Genomic DNA, 25,068 nt, shown 5'->3' on the forward strand with positions numbered 1-25,068 from the left:
CCAACTTCCCACCCTCAGCTGAAACCACCAATTCACAAATCTTATCTTTAGAGGCTTCTTCTATTACCGATATCACACTTGAATTATTCAACACATTCTCACTTACAAAATCTGATGAATGTTGGCCAGGACTCCTTATGGAACCAGATGAAAGGGAAACTTCCGGGTTGGGGTTTGAAGATTCAAAATGAACTGTTTGTATAATATGTGTGTCCTAGGACCCCTTACCGTAGAAGTAGATGGTACTGAAGGAAACACCTTTATCTTCCTTTTCCTGCCCATGTGTATTAATTTGGGCGCTTTCCGAAAAGGAGAAATGTTCAGCAAGGGGTGCGCTGGCGGCTGCGCGCCGGCGGCTGCGTGCCGCAGGCCCCTGGTTTTATCCCGGTATGCATCGCGTGCAGCTGACGTCACAGAAGGGTGTATCCATTCACTCCTTTCGGGCGAAGTCCTTGTTGTTAATTACAATCTCGGCAGTCCTTCTGGCCACTTTCCCCCTCAAGCGGGGATTCTCTCCAGCTGTACTCCCGAGATTCGTGCCACAGGCCCCTGGTTTTATCCCGGTATCCATCGCGTGCAGCTGATGTCACAGGGGGGTGTATCCATTCACTCCTACCACATCTTCTAGGTTCACCGTGATTTGGTTCAGTCCATCTGAATCATTACCCATGAAAACCTTCTCCAGTAGGGGTACCTCCCCAACATCCTCTTCAGTAATCACCGAAGAAAAGAAATCATTTAATCTTTCGTGATGGCCTTATCTTCTCTAAGTGCCCCTTTAACCCCTCGATCATCTAACGGTCCAACTGACTCCCTCACAGGCTTTCTGCTTCAGATATATTTTAAAAAGTTTTTACTGTGAGTTTTTGCCTCTACAGCCAACTTCTTTTCAAATTCTCTCTTAGCCTGTCTTATCAATGTCTTACATTTAACTTGCCAACGTTTATGCTTTACCCTATTTTCTTCTGTTGGATCCTTCTTCCAATTTTTGAATGAAGATCTTTTGGCTAAAATAGCTTCTTTCACCTCCCCTTTTAACCATGCCGGTAATCATTTTGCCTTCTTTCCACCTTTCTTAATGTGTGGAATACATCTGGATTGTACTTCTAGGATGGTATTTTTTAACAATGACCACGCCTCTTGCACACTCTTCCCACTGTACCAAGAACATTACCTGCTTTGTAAAGACGCACATTCCCACTGTACCAAGAACGTTACCTGTATTATGAGGATTCACATTCCCACTGTACCAAGAACATTACCTGTATTATAAGGACGCACATTCCCACTGTACCAATAACATTACCTGTATTATAAGGATTCACATTCCCACTGTACCAAGAACATTACCTGCTTTGTAAGGATGCACATTCCCACTGTACCAAGAACATTACCTGTATTATAAGGATGCACATTCCCACTGTACCAAGAACATTACCTGTATTATAAGATTGCACATTCCCACTGTACCAAGAACATTACCTGTATTATAAGGATGCACATTCCCACTGTACCAAGAACATTACCTGCTTTGTAAGGATTCACATTCCCTCTGTACCAAGAACATTACCTGTATTATAAGGACGAACATTCCCACTGTACCAAGAACATTACTTGTATTATAAGGACGAACATTCCCACTGTACCAAGAACATTACCTGCTTTGTAAGGACGCACATTCCCTCTGTAAGAACATTACCTGTATTATAAGGACGCACATTCCCTCTGTACCAAGAACATTACCTGTATTATAAGGACGCACATTCCCACTGTACCAAGAACATTACCTGTATTATAAGGACGCACATTCCCACTGTACCAAGAACATTACCTGTATTATAAGGATGGATATTCCCACTGTACCAAGATCATTACCTGCTTTGTAAGGATGCACATTCCCTCTGTAAGAACATTACCTGCCTTTGTAAGGACGCACATTCTCATTGGACCAAGAACATTACCTGTATTTCTTCACTCCTCACAATTTGGCTTCCGTAAGAACCTGAGCACAGAAACCCTTCTACTATCCCTCACCGATGCCCTCCTCACTGGCCTTGACCATGGTCATAGCTTTCTCATTGCCTTCCTTGACATCTCTGCAGCCTTTGATACGATTAGCCACAACCTCCTCATTTCCCGCTTGGTTGACATCGGTATCTCTTGCATAGCCCTACCCTGGTTCTAATCCTACCTTGCTAACAGACATTTCTCTGTTAAACTTGGCAACTCAGAATCCACACACTTCGCCCTCACCCAAGGAGTGCCCCAAGGCTCCTCCCTATCATCCACCCTTTTCAACATCTACCTCCTGCCCCTCTGCCATCAACTATCTGACCTTGGCCTCAATTTCTACATCTATGCAGATGATGTACAAATCATCATCCCTATCCGTGAATCATTATCTATAACACTAATTTTCTGGGAGAAATGCCTTGTATCCATAAACTCACTACTCACCTCCCTACAACTTGCCCTCAATTCCTCAAAAACTGAGCTTCTCCTCATCCACAACCACCAAACCCTTAAGCTCTCTCCTCCCAATGATCCTACAGCTACCTCCCTCACTTCACAGCCTCCTGTACGAAACCTAGGCGTTCTAATTGATCCACATCTAAAACTAAAAAAACACATTAACTCCGTCCTAAAAGAAGGCTTTTACAAGCTCAGTGCTTTAAAAAAGCTCAAGCCACTCCTCCACACGCACGATCTCAGAACCATCATCCAATCCACCCTATCATCCAAGCTGGATTACTGCAATTCCTTGTACCTTGGCCTTCCCAACTCCACCATCAAACCCCTCCAAATACTACAGAACACCACTGCAAGGATAATCATGAACGCACGCAAATCAGACCACATAACCCCCATCCTTAAAGACCTCCACTGGCTCCCCATCCCATCACGCATCTTATTCAAAACTCTCACTATCATCTCAATATCATACATTCCAGTGGAAACACTGAGAGGAGAGGATCACCTTGCTGGTGGCTGAAAGGAATCAGTAAGTTTTTGCTTGGGACATTGACTTTTTTAAAAGTATTGGGGCAAAGTTAACTATTTGGGAATATTATTTAGTGTGTTTGTGTGTTTGTGCCTTTAATAGTCAGAAAGGCAGTGAATAAACAAGTTAGACTGTTTGCATTTTTAAATAGTCAGTCAATAAGGTAGCAGTAGGTAGGCAGTGAATACACAAGTTAGACTGTTTGTATTTTTAGTCAGTCAATAAGGTAGCAGTAGGTTGGCAGTGAATAAATAAACAAGTTAGACTGTTTGTATTTAGTCAGTCAATAAGGTAGCAGTAGGTGGGCAGTGAATACATAAGTTAGACTGTTTGTATTTTTAGTCAGTCAATAAGGTAGCAGTAGGTAGGCAGTGAATAAACAAGTTAGACTGTATTTTTAGTCAGTCAATAAGGTAGCAGTAGGTAGTGTGTTTATTTTTAAAAGTCTGCAGAACTGAGTGTTCTCCAGACTTTTAAAGAGCTGAGTGTTTTATTTAATTTTATTTAATAATAACTGAGTGCATTGTATTGAAAAAAAAAACAAAAAACCACAAAAAAGTAGCCAGAAGCTAGAAATAAGCTAGGAGCAGTATATACCAAAGTAAAAAAGTTGAATAGTTCAGCTCAGTTACTCACCTTGGAAAGGTGTTGAGGTAGTGTGATTGGGTTTGAATAGGGACCAACATTTGTTAATCAAGGGAGCAGTGAGTCACTCAGGCTGACTAACTGAAGTTAGACTGTTTGTATTTCCCAACCCTCCCAACCACCCCTAGCTCATCCCTTAATTTATAAGCAGGTGCCACTTTCACAAAAAAAAAAAACAACCCATCAACAAAAACTTTATTGAGAATTCGATCAGACCCCGGTAGGCCACTACCAGACACATAGTGAATTCACTAATACATTTAAAGGAAGTTAGACACATTCCTACTCCCATAGCAACCTAAAACTTAACTAGGAACTGATCAAAATTGAGATGAAGGCAGCAGTCCAGCAGCAAGAGGGGGGCTTCCCAGTCTTTTGCATCGAGTGTCACATGTATGATTTTTTACCCACCGGTGAGAAGTTGTACATGTGCATGCGATGCAAAGAGCTCCTGGCTCTCAGAGAACGAGTCCGATCTCTGGAGGCTAGAGTGGCAGACCTGGAGGAGCTGAGGGACACAGAGAGGTATATAGATGAGACCTTCAGGGACATAGTAGTCAAGTCCCAACTTCAGACTGGCAGCCCTGGTGCTGCCTTGGAGGAAGAAGGTCTCATGATGGGAGAGCACCAACCAGGTGTAGCAGGAAAGGATCCTGTAGCAAGGACCTGCTCTCTAGGTGATGCATTGTCCTTTCGCACTGAGGATATCTCCCCAAGGCCTACTGCCTTCACGGTGAACCTAGAAGATGTGGTAGGCCTGATTGACAAACTGAAGAGTAGTAAATCACCTGGACCGGATGGTATACACCCCAGAGTTCTGAAGGAACTAAAAAATGGAACTAAAAAAAGGAACTAAAAAATGGAACTAAAAAAAGGAACTAAAAAACATCAATGACTTCCTCACCTGGACCGGATGGTATACACCCCAGAGTTCTGAAGGAACTAAAAAATGGAACTAAAAAAAGGAACTAAAAAATGGAACTAAAAAAAGGAACTAAAAAACATCAATGACTTCCTCACCAACATCCACCTCGCTCTAAACTCCTCCAAAACAGAGCTGCTCCTTATCTCTCCTCACCTCCCTCCCAACCACCGATCTCCAACGATCCAGCTTTCAACGTCATAACACCCCAACCCATAGTAAGAGACCTTGGGGTTATCATAGATCAATCTTCAGAAAGAGACTTAAGACATGGCTGTTCATGAAAGCCTTTCCGGACCCTGACTGATGCTCGACCGCCAAATACAGCAAGACTGATTATCACCCAATAAACTGATACAGACTTACCAACCACTGCACGTTCTACTTCTTGTTAAACTTCTTGTTAAACTTCTATCATCCTCTTCTTCTACTCCCAGTTAGAACCATCCTTGTTTTATTGTAACTGCTTTTTCTGCGCACTTGTTATAATTTGTTATATTTTGTAAATGTATACTCATGTTATAGTTAAGTACGTTTATAATTTATTGATCACCCCTTGTTTTATGTAAACCGACATGATACGAACTCCGTGAATGCCGGTATAGAAAAAACTCAAATAAATAAATAAATAAATAAAACTCAATCTCAAAAAACAGATCAACTCCATCCTCAAAGAAGGTTTCTTCAAGCTTCACATCCTGAAGAAACTCAGACCCCTCCTCCACTATCATGACTTCCGCACCGTCGTCCAAGCCACCCTTTCCTCAAAGCTGGACTACTGTAATGCCCTCTTCCTTGGCCTACCCTCCTCCACCACCAAGCCCTTACAAATGCTCCAGAATGCCATCGCCAGGGTCATCACCAACTCAAGGAAAGCTGATCACATTACCCCAATACTCAAAGAACTCCACTGGCTCCCCATCGCATCCCGAATTCTCTTCAAAATTCTAACCATAGTGCACAAGTCCATCCACTCGCACAATTCCAATTGGTTGGATGAACCCTTTCGTCCTATACGCACTGAACGACCCACTCGCACTGTCAACAAAGGCACCCTCTCCATTCCCCCTTTGAAAAAAGCCCACCTCTCCTCTACTAGGGACCGTGCACTATCCATTGCAGGCCCTAAACAATGGAACGCCCTCCCTACCACTCTCAGGCTAGAGCCATGTTACGCCAAGTTCAGAAAAAAACTTAAAACATGGCTCTTCCGACAAGCCTACCCTGATTAAGTACACCGACTTCTGCAAGTATCTTGCCTACGCCTTGTATATTCCTGTAAATAGTCCGTTGCAGTTTTTATTTATTGCTTTAATTCCTCCACCTCCTGCTCTTTGTATACTCCTCCTTGTTCGCCTTCCCTGTTCATTGTAATTTCTACCTTTAAAGTTACATTGTAAACCGGTATGATGTATGCATACTAATACCGGTATATAAAAGTTTTTAAATAAATAAAAATAAATAAAAAATGAAATTTCACACCTATTAGTAAAAATTTGTAACTTATCATTAAAATCATCCATTGTACCTGAAGACTGGAGGATAGCAAATGTAACCCCAATATTTAAAAAGGGCTCCAGGGGCGATCCGGGAAACTACAGACCGGTTAGCCTGACCTCAGTGCCGGGAAAAATAGTGGAAAATGTTCTCAAGATCAAAATCATAGAGCATATAGAAAGACATGGTTTAATGGAACAAAGTCAGCATGGCTTTACCCAGGGCAAGTCTTGCCTCACAAATCTGCTTCACTTTTTTGAAGGAGTTAATAAACATGTGGATAAAGGTGAACCGGTAGATATAGTATACTTGGATTTTCAGAAGGCGTTTGACAAAGTTCCTCATGAGAGGCTTCAAGGAAAAGTAAAAAGTCATGGGATAGGTGGCGATGTCCTTTCGTGGATTACAAACTGGCTAAAAGACAGGAAACAGAGAGTAGGATTAAATGGGCAATTTTCTCAGTGGAAGGGAGTGGACAGTGGAGTGCCTCAGGGATCTGTATTGGGACCCTTACTTTTCAATATATTTATAAATGATCTGGAAAGAAATACGACGAGTGAGATAATCAAATTTGCAGATGACACAAAATTGTTCAGAGTAGTTAAATCACAAGCAGATTGTGATAAATTGCAGGAAGACCTTCTGAGACTGGAAAATTGGGCATCCAAATGGCAGATGAAATTTAATGTGGATAAGTGCAAGGTGATGCATATAGGGAAAAATAACCCATGCTATAATTACACAATGTTGGGTTCCATATTAGGTGCTACAACCCAAGAAAGAGATCTAGGTGTCATAGTGGATAACACACTGAAATCGTCGGTGCAGTGTGCTGCGGCAGTCAAAAAAGCAAACAGAATGTTGGGAATTATTAGAAAGGGAATGTTGAATAAAATGGAAAATGTCATAATGCCTCTGCATCGCTCCATGGTGAGACCGCACCTTGAATACTGTGTACAATTCTGGTCGCCGCATCTCAAAAAAGATATAATTGCGATGGAGAAGGTACAGAGAAGGGCGACCAAAATGATAAGGGGAATGGAACAGCTCCCCTATGAGGAAAGACTAAAGAGGTTAGGGCTGTTCAGCTTCGAGAAGAGACGGCTGAGGGGGGATATGATAGAGGTGTTTAAGATCATGAGAGGTCTAGAACTGGTAGATGTGAATCAGTTATTTACTCTTTTGGATAATAGAACGACTAGGGGGCACTCCATGAAGTTAGCATGGGGCACATTTAAAACTAATCGGAGAAAGTTCTTTTTTACTCAACGCACAATTAAACTCTGGAATTTGTTGCCAGAGGATGTGGTTAGTGCAGTTAGTGTAGCTGGGTTTAAAAAAGGATTGGATAAGTTCTTGGAGGAGAAGTCCATTACCTGCTATTAAGTTCACTTAGAGAATAGCCACTGCCATTAGCAATGGTTACATGGAATAGACTTAGTTTTTGGTACTTGCAAGGTTCTTATGGCCTGGATTGGCCACTGTTGGAAACAGGATGCTGGGTTTGATGGACCCTTGGTCTGACCCAGTATGGCATTTTTTTATTTATTTATTTTATTTTATTTAGAGTTTTTATATACCGGCAATCATGAAAACATATCTTGCTGGTTTACATAGAATGGGGGTGCAATAAAATACATAGAACTTAAGAACATAGAACTAGAACTGTGGTGACAGAAGGTACAGTTACATTTAACAAAGGTGGCCAAACTTGGAGTAGGAAAAATAGAAAAGAGGATAGAAATGGTTAAACAATATACAATTTAAATGTAGTATACAAAATAAATGTTAATTTATTTTATAAATTTTATTTTATAAATTTTCTTATGTTCTTATACACAAATCCACCCACATAAATAATTCCTCTTGGCTCAGCGAACCGCTCCGATCAGCACAATCCACCCGCCCCACTAGAGCAAATCTCAAAGGCACCCTACAAGTCCCACCCCTCAAGAAGGCCCGACTCACAGCAACAAGGAACCGTGCTCTCTCAATTGCTGGCCCAACTCTCTGGAATGCCCTACCCACAAACCTCCGCCTGGAGCCCTGCCATACTAAATTCAAGAAAATGCTAAAGACTTGGGTCTTCCACCAGGCATTTCCAGACTAACTCCACGCACCTCTCTCACCCTCTTCTCCTGCTTCTCTGTTATCTTTGACTCACTCCAATTAATTTGCATCATGTAAATATGTAAATATGTTACCTCTTGAGTTATTATAACTTCTCTAGTTCAATTTTCAGGCTCCCCCTAGAGCCTCCTGCCCATGAGTTTCTACTGTTGTCCCTGTCCCACCCCTGTTCATTGTATTTTCCACCTACTGTTGAATTTTTACAAGAAAACAGTTCCAATTACCCTTTTTTATTGTAACTTTTGTTCCTTTCCACTTGTTATTTGCTTAAGGTTTTTTACACCCCTGTTACCTGTAAACCGGCACGATATGATTGTATCATGAATGCCGGTATAGAAAAGCTGTTAAATAAATAAATAAATAAATATTATAAGGACGCACATTCCCATTGGACCAAGAACATTACCTGCATTGTAAGGACGCACATTCCCACTGTACCACGTACATTACCTGTATTATAAGGACGCACATTCCCACTGTACCAAGAGCATTACCTGTATTATAAGGACGCACATTCTCACTATACCAAGAACATTACCTGCTTTGTAATGACGCACATTCCCACTGTACCACGTACATTACCTGTATTATAAGGACGCACATTCCCACTGTACCAATAACATTACCTGTATTATAAGGAAGCAGATTCCCACTGTACGAAGATCATTACCTGTATTATAAGGATTCACATTCCCACCGTACCAACAACATTACCTGTATTACAAGGATTCACATTCCCACTGTACCAAGAACATTACGTGTATTACAAGGATTCACATTCCCACCGTACCAACAACATTACCTGTATTACAAGGATGGATATTCCCGCTGTACCAAGAACATTACCTGTATTATGAGGATTCACATTCCTACCGTACCAAGAGCATTACCTGTATTATAAGGACGAACATTCCCACTATACCAAGAACATTACCTGCTTTGTAAGGACGCACATTTCCACTGTACCAAGACCATTACCTGTACTATAAGGATTCACATTCCCACTGTACCAAGAACATTACCTGTATTATAAGGATTCATATTCCCACTGTACCATGAACATTACCTGTATTACAAGGATTCACATTCCCACCGTACCAAGAACATTACCTGTATTATAAGGACGCACATTCCCACTGTACGAAGAGCATTACCTGTATTATAAGGACACACATTCCCACTGTACCAAGAACATTACCTGTATTATAAGGATGCACATTCCCACTGTACCAAGAACATTACCTGCTTTGTAAGGATGCACATTCCCACTGTACGAAGAACATTACCTGTATTATAAGGATGGATATTCCCACTGTACCAAGAACTTTACCTGTATTATAAGGATGCACATTCCCACTGTACCAAGAACATTACCTGCTTTGTAAGGATGCACATTCCCACTGTACGAAGAACATTACCTGTATTATAAGGATTCGCATGCCCACTGTACCAAGAACATTACCTGTATTATAAGGATTCGCATTCCCACTGTTCCAAGAACATTACCTGTATTATAAGGATGCACATTCCCACTGTACCAATAACATTACCTGTATTATAAGGATGCACATTCCCACTGTACCAAGAACATTACCTGCTTTGTAAGGACGCACATTCCCACTGTACGAAGAACATTACCTGTATTATAAGGATTCGCATGCCCACTGTACCAAGAACATTACCTGTATTATAAGGATGCACATTCCCACTATACCAAGAGCATTACCTGTATTATAAGGATTCGCATGCCCACTGTACCAAGAACATTACCTGTATTATAAGGATGCACATTCCCACTGTACCAAGAACATTACCTGTATTATAAGGATTCACATTCCCACTGTACCAAGATCATTACCTGTATTATAAGGATTCACATTCCCACTGTACCAATAACATTACCTGTATTATAAGGATTCACATTCCCACTGTACCAAGAACGTTACCTGTATTATAAGGATGGATATTCCCAGTGTACCAAGATCATTACCTGTATTATAAGGATTCACATTCCCACTGTACCAATAAATTATCTGTATTATAAGGACGAACATTCCCACTGTAACAAGAACATTACCTGTATTATAAGGATGCACATTCCCACTGTACCAAGAACATTACCTGTATTATAAGGATGCACATTCCCACTGTACCAAGAACATTACCTGTATTATAAGGACACACATTCCCACTGTACCAAGAACTTTACCTCTATTATAAGGATGCACATTCCCACTATACCAAGAGCATTACCTGTATTAAAAGGATTCGCATGCCCACTGTACCAAGAACATTACCTGTATTATAAGGACGCACATTCCCACTGTACCAAGAACATTACCTGTATTATAAGGATGGATATTCCCACTGTACCAAGAACATTACCTGTATTATAAGGACGCACATGCCCACTGTACCAAGAACATTACCTGTATTTTAAGGATGCACATTCCCACTGTACCAAGAGCATTACCTGTACTATAAGGATTCACATTCCCACTGTACCAAGAACGTTACCTGTATTATAAGGATGGATATTCCCAGTGTACCAAGATCATTACCTGTATTATAAGGATTCACATTCCCACTGACCAATAAATTACCTGTATTATAAGGACGAACATTCCCACTGTAACAAGAACATTACCTGTATTATAAGGATGCACATTCCCACTGTACCAAGAAAATTACCTGTATTATAAGGATGGATATTCCCGCTGTACGAAGAACATTACCTGTATTATAAGGATGCACATTCCCACTATACCAAGAGCATTACCTGCTTTGTAAGGACGCACATTCCCACTGTACCAAGAGCATTATTTATTTATTTATTTATTTATTTAGTGATTTTTTTTTATATACCGCGGCACGTTAAAAACATCACCTCGGTTTACAATAAATAATAACACAGCAATAAGCTTTACATTCAACAGGAAATACAGTGTACAAAATGGTTCAATTATTAACAAGAATTTAAAACAAGTACAATAAACCAATGAACGAATGCAAAGAACAGTTCAATGTTATAGTACAATGTTATAGTACATTACCTGTACTATAAGGATTCATATTACCACTGTACCAAGAACGTTACATGTATTATAAGGATGGATATTCCCAGTGTACCAAGATCATTACCTGTATTATAAGGATTCACATTCCCACTGTACCAATAAATTACCTGTATTATAAGGACGAACATTCCCACTGTAACAAGAACATTACCTGTATTATAAGGATTCACATTCCCACTGTACCAAGAACATTACCTGCTTTGTAAGGACGCACATTCCCACTGTACCAAGAAAATTACCTGTATTATAAGGATGGGTATTCCCGCTGTACGAAGAACATTACCTGTATTATAAGGATGCACATTCCCACTATACCAAGAGCATTACCTGCTTTGTAAGGACGCACATTCCCACTATACCAACAGCATTATTTATTTATTTATTTATTTATTTAGTGATTTTTTTATATACCGCGGCACGTTAAAAACATCACCTCGGTTTACAATAAACAATAACACAGCAATAAGCTTTACATTCAACAGGAAATACAGTGTACAAAATGGTTCAATTATTAACAAGAATTTAAAACAAGTACAATAAACCAATGAACGAATGCAAAGAACAGTTCAATGTTATAGTACAATGTTATAGTACATTACCTGTACTATAAGGATTCATATTACCACTGTACCAAGAACGTTACCTGTATTATAAGGATGGATATTCCCAGTGTACCAAGATCATTACCTGTATTATAAGGATTCGCATTCCCACTGTTCCAAGAACATTACCTGTATTATAAGGATTCGCATTCCCACTGTACCAAGAACATTACCTGTATTATAAGGATTCACATTCCCACTGTACCAAGAACATTACCTGTATTATAAGGATTCACATTCCCACTGTACCAATAACATTACCTGTACTATAAGGATTCACATTCCCACTGTACCAAGAACATTACCTGTATTATAAGGATGCACATTCCCACTGTTCCAAGAACGTTACCTGTATTATAAGGATTCGCATTCCCACTGTACCAAGAACATTACCTGTATTATAAGGATTCGCATTCCCACTGTACCAAGAACATTACCTGTATTATAAGGATTCGCATTCCCACTGTACCAAGAACATTACCTGTATTATAAGGATTCGCATTCCCACTGTTCCAAGAACATTACCTGTATTATAAGGATTCGCATTCCCACTGTACCAAGAACATTACCTGTATTATAAGGATGCACATTCCCACTGTACCAAGAACATTATCTGTATTATAAGGACGCACATTCCCACTGTACCAAGAACATTACCTGTATTATAAGGATTCGCATTCCCACTGTACCAAGAACATTACCTGTATTATAAGGATTCACATTCCCACTGTACCAAGAACATTACCTGTATTATAAGGATGCACATTCCCTCTGTACCAAGTATTATAAGGGTTCACATTCCTACTGTACCAATAACATTACCTGTATTATAAGGACGAACATTCCCACTCTACCAATAACATTACCTGTATTATAAGGATTCGCATTCCCACTGTACCAGGAACATTACCTGTATTATAAGGATTCGCATTCCCACTGTACCAAGAACATTACCTGTATTATAAGGATTCGCATTCCCACTGTTCCAAGAACATTACCTGTATTATAAGGATGCACATTCCCTCTGTACCAAGTATTATAAGGGTTCACATTCCTACTGTACCAATAACATTACCTGTAGTATAAGGACGAACATTCCCACTCTACCAATAACATTACCTGTATTATAAGGACGCACATTCCCACTGTACCAAGAGCATTACCTGTATTATGAGGATTCGCATTCCCACTGTACCAAGAACATTACCTGTATTATAAGGACGCACATTCCCACTATACCAAGAACATTACCTGCTTTGTAAGGACGCACATTCCCACTGTACCAAGAGCATTACCTGTATTATAAGGATTCGCATTCCCACTGTACCATGAGCATTACCTGTATTATAAGGATTCGCATTCCCACTGTACCAAGAGCATTACCTGTATTATAAGGATTCACATTCCCACTGTACCAACAACATTACCTGCTTTGTAAGGACGCACATTCCCACTGTACCAAGAACATTACCTGCTTTGTAAGGACGCACATTCCCACTGTACCAAGAGCATTACCTGTATTATAAGGATTCGCATTCCCACTGTACCAAGAGCATTACCTGTATTATAAGGATGCACATTCCCACTGTACCAACAACATTACCTGCTTTGTAAGGACGCACATTCCCACTGTACCAAGAGCATTACCTGTATTATAAGGATGCACATTCCCACTGTACCAAGAGCATTACCTGTATTATAAGGACGCACATTCCCACTGTACCAAGAGCATTACCTGTATTATAAGGATGCACATTCCCACTGTACCAAGAGCATTACCTGTATTATAAGGATTCGCATTCCCACTGTACCAAGAACATTACCTGTATTATAAGGATTCGCATTCCCACTGTACCAAGAACATTACCTGTATTATAAGGATGTACATTCCCACTGTACCAAGAACATTACCTGTATTATAAGGATTCACATTCCCACTGTACCAAGAACATTACCTGTATTTTAAGGACGCACATTCCCACTGTACCAAGAACATTACCTGTATTATAAGGATGCATATTTCCATTGTACCAAGAACATTAACTATTTTATTTGTACATCGCTTTATTTCACATTTGTAGTTAATTGCGAATAATCAAGTAGTCTAAACATAAACATACCTGTATTATAAGGATGCACATTCCCACTGTACCAAGAACATGTTTATGATCATCAAACCACATTTTAACTTTCTCGTAGCACCCCTGAAAAAAAAACAAAAAAAGTAAACATTTTATTTTATATAATTTTAGAATGTGCATATCAGGAAAAAAATGTATTGTGTGGAAAACATATATAAAATTATTGCACTTGGATTTTCTTTACATTTAATTGGAATATTCTTTACATTAATTGGAATATGTACACTGAATTCTGTAGCAGCTTGTAATGCCTGATCCATGGAATAAGGAACATACTCTGGGTATCTGTAGCAGCTTGGAACGCCTGTTCCATAGAGTAAGGAACAGGCTCAGGTATCTGTAGCAGATTGTAATGCCTACTCCATGGATAAAGGAACAGACTCATGTATCTGTAGTAGCTTGTATTGCCTGCTCCATGGAGTAAGGAACAGACTCAGGTATCTGTAGTAGCTTGTAACGCCTGCTCCATGGAGTAAGGAAGAGGCTCAGGTATCTGTAGCAGCTTGTATTGCCTGCTCCATGGAGTAAGGAACAGACTCAGGTATCTGTAGTCGCTTGTAATGCCTGTTCCATGGAGTAAGGAACAGACTCAGGTACCTTGTAACACCTGCTCCATGGAGTAAGGAAGAGACTCAGGTATCTGTAGCAGCTTGTATTGCCTGCTCCATGGAGTAAGCAACAGACTCAGGTGTCTGTAGCAGCTTGTTGTGATTGGCTGCTCCATGGAGTAAGGAACAGACTCAGGTATCTGTAGCAGCTTGTTGGGATTGGCTGCTCCTTGGAGTAAGAATGAGTTACACCAAGACACCTCTCTGCATGGGGAGTAACACATAATGCCTTGATTAACATGGGATTTGCATGGAACTGTGTGCACATTTTTATTCATGTTCATGAACATAAGAACATGCCATACTGGGTCAGACCAAGGGTCCATCAAGCCCAGCATCCTGTTTCCAACAGTGGCCAATCCAGGCCATAAGAACCTGGCAATTACCCAAACACTAAGTCTATTCCATGTAACCATTGCTAGTAATAGCTGTGGTTATTCTCTAAGTGAACTTATTTAATAGCAGGTAGCCCTATATAAGGGGCCCTGCGCCAGTCCCTGATTGCGTTTGCAAGGAGCCAGTCTGCTCCTGCATGTTCCTGTCCTTCGCTCCAGGAGTCTTCTGTGATCCACCACTTCTTCAAGGTCCTGTGTTCATGTCTCGTCCTGATGTCCGTGATCCTGTCCAGATGTCCATCTTCCGTTCCTGATGTCCATATTCCTGATGCTCCGTGTTCTGGTCCTGATGTTCTTGACATCCGCAATCCAGTCCTGATGTTCCGTGATCCAGCCTTGATGTCCTGCACCCTTTCCTGGCGTGGCATGTCGTGGTCCGCGGGGTGCCTCGTGGCACAAGGCCTGCCTTCTCTCCAGCAGCACAAGCCTCCGGAGGGTCATCCTTGCTTGAAGCCAAATCCCGTCTTGGTCCGGTCTCTTGAGTCTTGTCCTGGCCCTCGGATCCCCTTGTGCCTGCTCCGTCCATGTGTTAAACTCTGCATGTACCTGTGCTGCTTCTGCGTGGTCCAAGAACACACAATCCCCTGAAAGTGGCACCGCTCTCCTAGCGCTTCCTAACATGAGCTCTTTTTATTGCAGGGAAGCTCAGCAGAGGTTTTACTCACATCTGGCTGTGATCCCGGCCTCTGCTGACTTTCCCTTTCCTGCACTTTGAGCCCCTCATCCTGCTCTAACACTTACGACTGTACAGGCGGAGATCTTCCCGCTGAGAGATTGCAGGCTCTGCACGCAGGGGAAGCGTTACCTGTTCCCAGACTGAGCTGGTGGAATTGTGTCCACAGTCCTGCGAGTTCTCCTTACAGCACCGATCTGGAACAGTGTTTTCCCCAAGCACAGGAAACCAGTCTCTGTAATCTGTCACGCCACAGCAATGCATCTGAAGAGAGGGCGAGAAACCGAAAAAGGAAGGAGAGGATGAAGCAAAAGAATTAGCAGCACAGCGTCAGCCACACCAACCTCAATGCCTGTTAGGAACACAAGAACTGCCCAGGGCTTACTTTGTAGAGAAAGAGGAAGTGTGTGTGTCTGCCTGCCTGTGTCTATATAATAAGAGAGGGAGAGGATGTACCTTACAGCCTTGTATATAATAAGAGAGGGAGAGGATGTACCTTACAGTCTTGTATATAATAAGAGAGGGAGAGGATGTACCTTACAGCCTTGTATATAATAAGAGAGGGAGAGGATGTACCTTACAGTCTTGTATATAATAAGAGAGGGAGAGGATGTACCTTACAGCCTTGTATATAATAAGAGAGGGAGAGGATGTACCTTACAGCCTTGTATATAATAAGAGAGAGATAGGATGTACCTTACAGTCTTGTATATAATAAGAGAGAGAGAGGATGTACCATACAGCCTTGTATATAATAAGAGAGGAAGAGGATGTACCTTACAGTCTTGTATATAATAAGAGAGGGAAAGGATGTACCTTACAGTCTTGTATATAATAAGAGAGAGAGAGGATGTACCTTACAGTTTTGTATATAATAAGAGAGAGAGAGAGGATGTACCTTACAGTCTTGTATATAATAAGAGAGGGAGAGGATGTACCTTACAGTCTTGAATATAATAAGAGAGAGAGAGGATGTACCTTACAGCCTTGTATATAATAAGAGAGAGAGAGGATGTACCTTACAGCCTTGTATATAATAAGAGAGGGAGAGGATGCACCTTACAGTCTTGAATATAATAAGAGAGGGAGAGGATGTACCTTACAGTATTGTATATAATAAGAGAGGGAGAGGATGTACCTTACAGTCTTGTATATAATAAGAGAGAGGGAGGATGTACCTTACAGTCTTGTATATAATAAGAGAGGGAGAGGATGTACCTTACAGCCTTGTATATAATAAAAGAGAGAGAGGATGTACCTTACAGTCTTGTATATAATAAGAGAGAGAGAGGATGTACCTTACAGCCTTGTATATAATAAGAGAGGGAGAGGATGTACCTTACAGTCTTGTATATAATAAGAGAGAGAGAGGATGTACCTTACAGCCTTGTATATAATAAGAGAGGAAGAGGATGTACCTTACAGTCCTGTATATAATAAGAGAGGGAGATGATGTACCTTACAGTCTTGTATATAATAAGAGAGGGAGAGGATGTACCTTACAGTCTTGTATATAATAAGAGAGGGAGAGGATGTACCTTACAGTCTTGTATATAATAAGAGAGAGAGAGGATGTACCTTACAGTCTTGTATATAATAAGAGAGGGAGAGGATGTACCTTACAGTCTTGTATATAATAAGAGAGGGAGAGGATGTACCTTACAGTCTTGTATATAATAAGAGAGAGGGAGGATGTACCTTACAGCCTTGTATATAATAAAAGAGAGAGAGGATGTACCTTACAGTCTTGTATATAATAAGAGAGAGAGAGGATGTACCTTACAGCCTTGTATATAATAAGAGAGGGAGAGGATGTACCTTACAGTCTTGTATATAATAAGAGAGAGAGAGGATGTACCTTACAGCCTTGTATATAATAAGAGAGAGATAGGATGTACCTTACAGCCTTGTATATAATAAGAGAGGAAGAGGATGTACCTTACAGTCTTGTATATAATAAGAGAGGGAGAGGATGTACCTTACAGTCTTGTATATAATAAGAGAGGGAGAGGATGTACCTTACAGCCTTTTATATAATAAGAGAGGGAGAGGATGTACGTTACAGTCTTGTATATAATAAGAGAGAGAGAGGATGTACCTTACAGCCTTTTATATAATAAGAGAGGGAGAGGATGTACCTTACAGCCTTGTATATAATAAGAGAGAGATAGGATGTACCTTACAGCCTTGTATATAATAAGAGAGGGAGAGGATGTACCTTACAGTCTTGTATATAATAAGAGAGGGAGAGGATGTACCTTACAGCCTTTTATATAATAAGAGAGGGAGAGGATATACCTTACAGTCTTGTATATAATAAGAGAGGGAGAGGATGTACCTTACAGTCTTGTATATAATAAGAGAGAGAGAGGATGTACCTTACAGTCTTGTATATAATAAGAGAGGGAGAGGATGTACCTTACAGTCTTGTATATAATAAGAGAGAGATAGGATGTACCTTACAGTCTTGTATATAATAAGAGAGGGAGAGGATGTACCTTACAGCCTTGTATATAATAAGCAGGGGGGGGGGGGTCAGAATGTACCTTTCAGCCTTGCATATAATAAGCAGGCGGGCAGGTTGTACCCTACAGGAACAGTGCTAGTGCCAGTAAAATGGGGGCATCTCTAGCTATGGTTTTGCCATCCTGCATCAGCTTATGCAAAGTGCAAAGGTTTATTCTTTGATGGTGCTGGCATTACTTATTACTATAGATATCAGGATAGGACTCAACCTCGGCTTGAATGATATTCCAGGCATTCTTCAGTCCCACGTTATTTTCACTGTTGTACAGGAGAAGACCTTCCTTCAAATCCTGCTTTGCATTTTCATTTACCTGTGGTAGAGGACATAAGAACATAAGAAGCTGTCATATCATGTCAGACCAAGGGTCCATCAAGCCCAGCATCCTGTTTCCAACAGAGGCCAATCCAGGCCATAAGAACCTGGCAAGTACCCAAAAACTAAGTCTATTCCATGTAACCATTGCTAATGGCAGTGGGTATTCTCTAAGTGAACTTAATAGCAGGTAATGGACTTCTCCTCCAAGAACGTATCCAATCCTTTTTTAAACACAGCTATACTAACTGCACTAACCACATCCTCTGGCAACAAATTCCAGAGTTTAATTGTGCGTTTAGTAAAAAAGAACTTTCTCCGATTAGTTTTAAATGTGCCCCATGCTAACTTCATGGAGTGCCCCCTAGTCTTTCTACTATCCGAAAGAGTTAAAAACCGATTCACATCTACCCCTTCTAGACCTCTCATGATTTTAAACACCTCTATCATATCCCCCCTCAGTCGTCTCTTCTCCAAGCTGAAAAGTCCTAACCTCTTTAGTCTTTCCTCATAGGGGAGTTGTTCCATTCCCCTTTATCATTTTGGTTGCCCTTCTCTGTACCTTCTCCATCGCAACTATATCTTTTTTGAGATGCGGCGACCAGAATTGTACACAGTATTCAAGGTGCGGTCTCACCATGGAGCGATACAGAGGCATTATGACATTTTCCTTTTTATTCACCATTCCCTTTCTAATAATTCCTAACATTCCGGAAAAAAAAAGCCGCAAAAAACCCCAGCACCTTGTGCACATAGAGAAAGGAAAAGAGGGCAGAAGCCTGTAAGAAGGAAGGAGACCAACGAGAGGCCCGACGTCCGCAATCGGAAGGCCCAACCCCCCCCCCGTCATCATCACCTCTAACACCAGACCGTTAACTGGGACACCACCACCAAGCGTCGCGCGCCGAAGGAGCACGACAAAGGGGCACGCCCCTTTGTGCACCCCTTAGTGCAAGCCTTAGTGCTAGCACTAATAAGCTCTGCAAACCTTAAAAAACTCTCCTTCCAAACTACACAAGAAATGACAAACCCTCAAACCCCCGACTACAGCAAAAACCACAGAAAAGACCCGAATTTAGTTAATAACCAAAATGACTCAAGAAGAAAAACAAAAATAAATCACGAATATCAACACTCTACCTTAACTCACAACAACACTAAGACATACAGCAGCTACTTAGCACTATCATTCATGCTATTAAATGCACAATCCATAATAAAGAAAATATCCATCATCAACGACATACTTCAAGATGACAAGCCGGATTTCATTGCAATAACGGAAACATGGATAAAAAACACAGACACAGTACTAATCAACCAAATCAACAATCCTTTCTACAGAACCTTCTCAATCCCCAGACCAAAAAAGAAAGGGGGAGGCCTAATGCTACTCATAAAAAAAAACCTACATGTGAAATTACTCCCAACGAATAACTACAGCCCACTGGAAATTGCACTATTTGACTCACCAAAACTACAAATCTGTCTGATATACTGCCCCCCCAATACTCTGGATCGAAACTGCTCACCACTTATTGAATTCTTCTTGACCAAAATTTCTATCAATAAACCCATAATCATCTTAGGTGACATCAACATACATATCGATACCATCCCTCACTCACACACATGTTCCTCAATCATTGACGCACTCTCATCACTAGGACTTAATCAAATCATCAATGGCCCAACGCACAAAGCAGGTCACACACTTGACCTCGTCTTCATAAATTCTGACATATGGTCTAACCACCAAACAAAAATTACAAAGATACCCTGGTTGGACCACTCTTTAATCTACGCAAATTTATTTTCAAATCATAAATTTACTTCAATAAAAAACTCACCTAAATCCTTCTCATACCGACCACCTTTTCACATCGAAACTCTTCAAAAACTTTACAAACAGAATTAACAAACATAGACCTATCAAATGCAGAAATTGCAACTTCATCTTGGCTCACAATCACTAAAACAGTAGCAGATAAGATAAACCCTATTATAAAGAAAATAAAAAACCCAAAACATCAGAACCAATGGTACAATAACAACATCAGAGCAGCCAAACGTGAACTCAGAAAAAAAGAGGAAATTTGGAGGAACAACAATAAATCAACCTCTCTACTTAATGCACACAGGGGTAGATTTTCAAAGGGGTATGCGCGTAAGATACGTGCGTACCCCCCGAAAACCTACCCCAAGCCCCCCCTGCGTGCGCCGAGCCTATTTTGCATAGGCTTGGCGGCGCACGCAAGCCCTGGGATGCGCGTAAGTCCCGGGGCTTGCATGGAGGGGCGTGTCGGGGGAGCATGTCGGGGGCGTGCCGGGAGTGATGCGGCGTTTCGGGGGGGTGTCGCGAGTGACGTGGCGTTTCGGGGGCGGCGCCGCGGGCGTGGTTTAGGCCCGGGGGCGTTCCGGGGGCGTGGCCGCGGCCTCCGGACCAGCCCCCAGACCGGAACATGGAGCGTGGCAGCCGGTCCGGCGCGCGCAAAGTAACTTTGCCGAAAAAGGTAGGGGGTGGTTTAGATAGGGCAGGGGGGGTAGGTTAGGTAGGGGAAGGGAAGGTGCGGGGGGGGGGTGGAAGGAAAGTTCACTCCAAGGCCGCTCCGATTTCGGAGCGGCCTCGGAGGGAACGGAGGCAGGCTGCGCGGCTCAGCGCGCGCAGGCTGCTGATTTTGGGCAGCCTTGCACGCGCCGACCCCGGATTTTAATGGATACACGCGGCTACGTGCGTATCTATTGAAATCCCGCATACTCTTGTTCGCGCCTGGTGCGCGAACAAAAGTACGCGTGTACGCAGATTTATAAAATCTGCCCCACAGAGCACAACTAGCAGAATACAAAAAACTCATCCACAAAACAAAAAAAGACTTCTTCTCAAATAAAATAAACAAATATCAACATAACCCAAAGATCCTTTTCAATATCATAAAAAGCCTAACCAAATCATTCAATGATGACCAGCTATCATCAACATCCAACATCATAAGCAACGACTTCGCAGAATTCTTTAACGAAAAAAATAAAAAACCTCATAAATAACAACCTCAACAACAACTCAAGTCCAGAAAATACAAAACTTTCAAACATTAAGTTGGCCTAACTTGAGACAGCATCTTCACTGGAAATCCAAACGATCATCAAAACAATGAACCCAGTTAAACACCTTATTGATTCCATTCCCATAACAACGATCAAAAATATTGAACCATCAATAACTAAAACACTAACTGACATTGTAAACCTATCCCTCACCGAAGGAAGCTACCCAGAATGCCTAAAATCAGCAATTATCAAACCCATACTAAAAAAGAACAACCTTGATCCAGAAAACCCACTGAGCTACTGACCCATATCAAACCTACCCTTCATTGCCAAAATCATTGAGAAAATCGTCCACTCCCATCTCAGCGACCACCTTGAAGAAAACAACATCCTACTACCCACACAATTTGGATTCAAGAAACAACTGAACACTGAGACACTACTACTATCATTAAACGACACCGTACTCAAAGGTTTTGAAAACGGCCAAAACTACCTTCTAGTCCTACTCAACCTATCAGCAGCCTTTGACACGGTAAACCACTCTATCATGATTGAACGACTATCAGAAATTGGTACAAAAGAAAAAACCCTACAATGGTTCACATCATATCTATCACAAAGAACATACCAAGTATGGATCAACGACACCCTTTCAAAAAAATAAATCTAGACACCGGAGTCCCCCAAGGCTCCGCCCTATCAGCGACACTCTTCAACATTTATCTGCTTCTGATATGCCACCTCCTCTCAAGCCTTAATCTGACCCACTTCATATATGCAGATGACATTCAAATATTAATCCCAATAAACAACTCTTTGGAAGAAACCTACAAAAAAACAGCCACTTATCTAAACAAAATAAAGCAACTACTAACCAACATAAAACTCATACTAAACTTCGATAAGACTGAAATAATCATCCTGGATAGAAAGAACAATTCTCCTCAACTACCTCCACTCAACTTAATGAATCAAAAAGTGGCTATCTCTCTGGTCAATCATGCACGCAATCTTGGAGTCATAATTGACAAGGAACTTACCTTCAAGAACCACATCAAAACTAAAATCAAAGATGGATATCACAAACTTCTAACACTACTTCAATTAAAATCTTTCCTCTCCCCCAATGACTTCAGATCAGTCTTTCAACTTCTCATCTTCTCCAACCTAGACTACTGCAACTCCCTACTTTTCAACTTACCACTTAACACCATCCGACCACTCCAAATCCTACAAAACACAACTTCATGAATACTCATTGGATCGAAAAAACTTGACCACATTACTCCTACACTTATTAGGGATATGAATCGTTTTTTGACGATTTAAAACAATCGTCAGATATATTTTAAATCGTCAAAAGTCATTAGAGCCGCGATACAATAACAATTCCCCCGATTTATCGTCAAAAATCGTAAATCGGGGGAGGGGGGAGGGCAGGAAAACCGGCACACCAAAACAACCCTAAAACCCACACCAAAACAACCCTAAAAGAAATCCCCCACCCTCCCGAACCCCCCCAAAATGTTTTAAATTACCTGGGGTCCAGTGTGGGGGGGGGTGTCCCAGCGCGATCTCCCACTCTCGGGCCACGGCTGCGTTAAGAGAAATGGCGCCGGTGGCCCTTTGCCCTTACCATATGACAGGGCAAAGGTAGCGCTGGCGCCATTTTGGTTCCTGTGACCCGACGTCACGAGTGCAGGAGATCGCTCCCGGACCCCTGCTGGACCCCCAGGGACTTTTGGCCAGCTTGGGGGGGCCTCCTGACCCCCACAAGACTTGCCAAAAGTCCAGCGGGGGTCCGGGAGCGACCTTCTGCACTCAGGCCGATTTGCCAATATTCAAAATGGCGCCGGCGCTACCTTTGCCCTCACTATGTCGACATAGTGAGGGCAAAGGTAGCGCCGGCGCCATTTTGAATATTGACAAATCGGAGCAGCCTCGGGGGGAACAGGAAGGCCGTGCTGGGCTCGGCGCGCGCAGGTTGCACAAATGTGCACCCCCTTGTGTGCGCCGATCCCGGATTTTATAAGATACGCGCGGCTACGCGCGTATCTTATAAAATCTGGTGTACTTTTGTTCACGCCGGTGGCGCGAACAAAAGTACCGGTGCGCGTATTGTTTTAAAATCCGCCCCTTAGGGTTTAGCTTTCTTCACTGTTTGTTGTAATTATGCATTTGAATTGAATTTGCCCAATGTCACACACACACGATAAACTGCACCCAGCCTAGCTCACAGGTTTACACACGTTTTGGATGCGCTAGGCTAACATTGAATGCAATAAGGAGATTAGCGCATCAAAATGTGCGCCCAAACACCTAGCCAATAGCGCTCATCACATGTAAATACCATGTGGATGAGGCTATCATCGCTGGGCCCCCAACGCACACCTTTTAATGTGGAAAATTTAACTCAGCCCTCGGTGCTGGTGTTAAGTCAATCTACGAGTGAATGGCTCAGGAGAAATGTAAAAAATACCGTCCTCTGTGGTTCCTCCTATTCAGTATCGTTGCAATATTTAAATCTACTGCTTGCGGTGGTTAAGATAAAGATATAACGCAATGGCTTGATGAATAAAAATTCTGGACACACAATAGACATACTCCAGGTAGATTTTGCCATTGCTACTGTGCATTTATATTGTGTGTGTTATTGCCATTGCTACTGTGCATTTTTTATATTGTGTGTGTTATTGCTATTGCTACTGTACATTTTTTATACTGTGTGTGTTATTGCCATTGTTACTGTGCATTCTTTATATTGTGCGTGTTATTGCCATTGCTACTGTGCATTCTTTATATTGTGCATGTTATTGCCATTGCTACTGTGCATTTATATTGTGTGTGTTATTGCCATTGCTACTGTGCATTCTTTATATTGTGCGTGTTATTGCCATTGCTACTGTGCATTTATATTGTGTGTTATTGCCATTGCTACTGTGCATTTTTTATATTGTGTGTGTTATTGCCATTGCTACTGTGCATTTATATTGTGTGTGTTAATGCCATTGTTACTGTGCATTTTTTATACTGTGTGTGTTATTGCCATTGCTACTGTGCATTTTCTATACTGTGTGTGCTATTGCCATTGTTACTGTGCATTTTTTATACTGTGTGTGTTATTGCCATTGTTACTGTGCATTTTGTATACTGTGTGTGTTATTGCCATTGCTACTGTGCATTTTGTATACTGTGTGTTATTGGGCGAAATCGCCTGGAAGTGAGATAACACAGACGCTCATATTGAGTGCCTGTCACAATATAAGGAGCACCCGATGCATTTCAGACTAGGGACGCACAGTTCTTCCCTAGTGTGGCCTTTTTAACGCAGCAGCTCATTGAAATATTGCATCGGTCTGACAGACTGCCACACGTGGAGCGCTTTAGGTCCCAAGAAACAAACCAGAAAGCCGTCTATCGAAGCCAGAAGGCAGAAAGATGCAAGACAGACAGCTTTAGGATAGGAAACAGCAACACCAAATGCATT

The 25,068-nt window shown here is 41.5% G+C and overlaps 1 protein-coding gene across 1 annotated transcript in view; it reads right to left on the bottom strand.

Annotated features, from left to right (window-relative positions):
- Positions 1-25,068, bottom strand: part of TSPAN9 (tetraspanin 9) — a 193,603-nt gene that overhangs the window by 6,195 nt on the left and 162,340 nt on the right. The window contains exons 6-8 of the mRNA XM_029597375.1: positions 18,427-18,528; positions 15,824-15,955; positions 13,995-14,078 (exon numbers count right to left, since the gene is read on the bottom strand). Of these exons, the coding sequence (XP_029453235.1) occupies positions 13,995-14,078; positions 15,824-15,955; positions 18,427-18,528 (318 nt within the window). The remainder of the gene's footprint in view (positions 1-13,994; positions 14,079-15,823; positions 15,956-18,426; positions 18,529-25,068) is intronic.

The sequence above is a fragment of the Rhinatrema bivittatum genome, chromosome 4, assembly GCF_901001135.1.
Source record: "Rhinatrema bivittatum chromosome 4, aRhiBiv1.1, whole genome shotgun sequence".
In the NCBI taxonomy this organism is placed as follows: Eukaryota; Metazoa; Chordata; class Amphibia; order Gymnophiona; family Rhinatrematidae; genus Rhinatrema; species Rhinatrema bivittatum.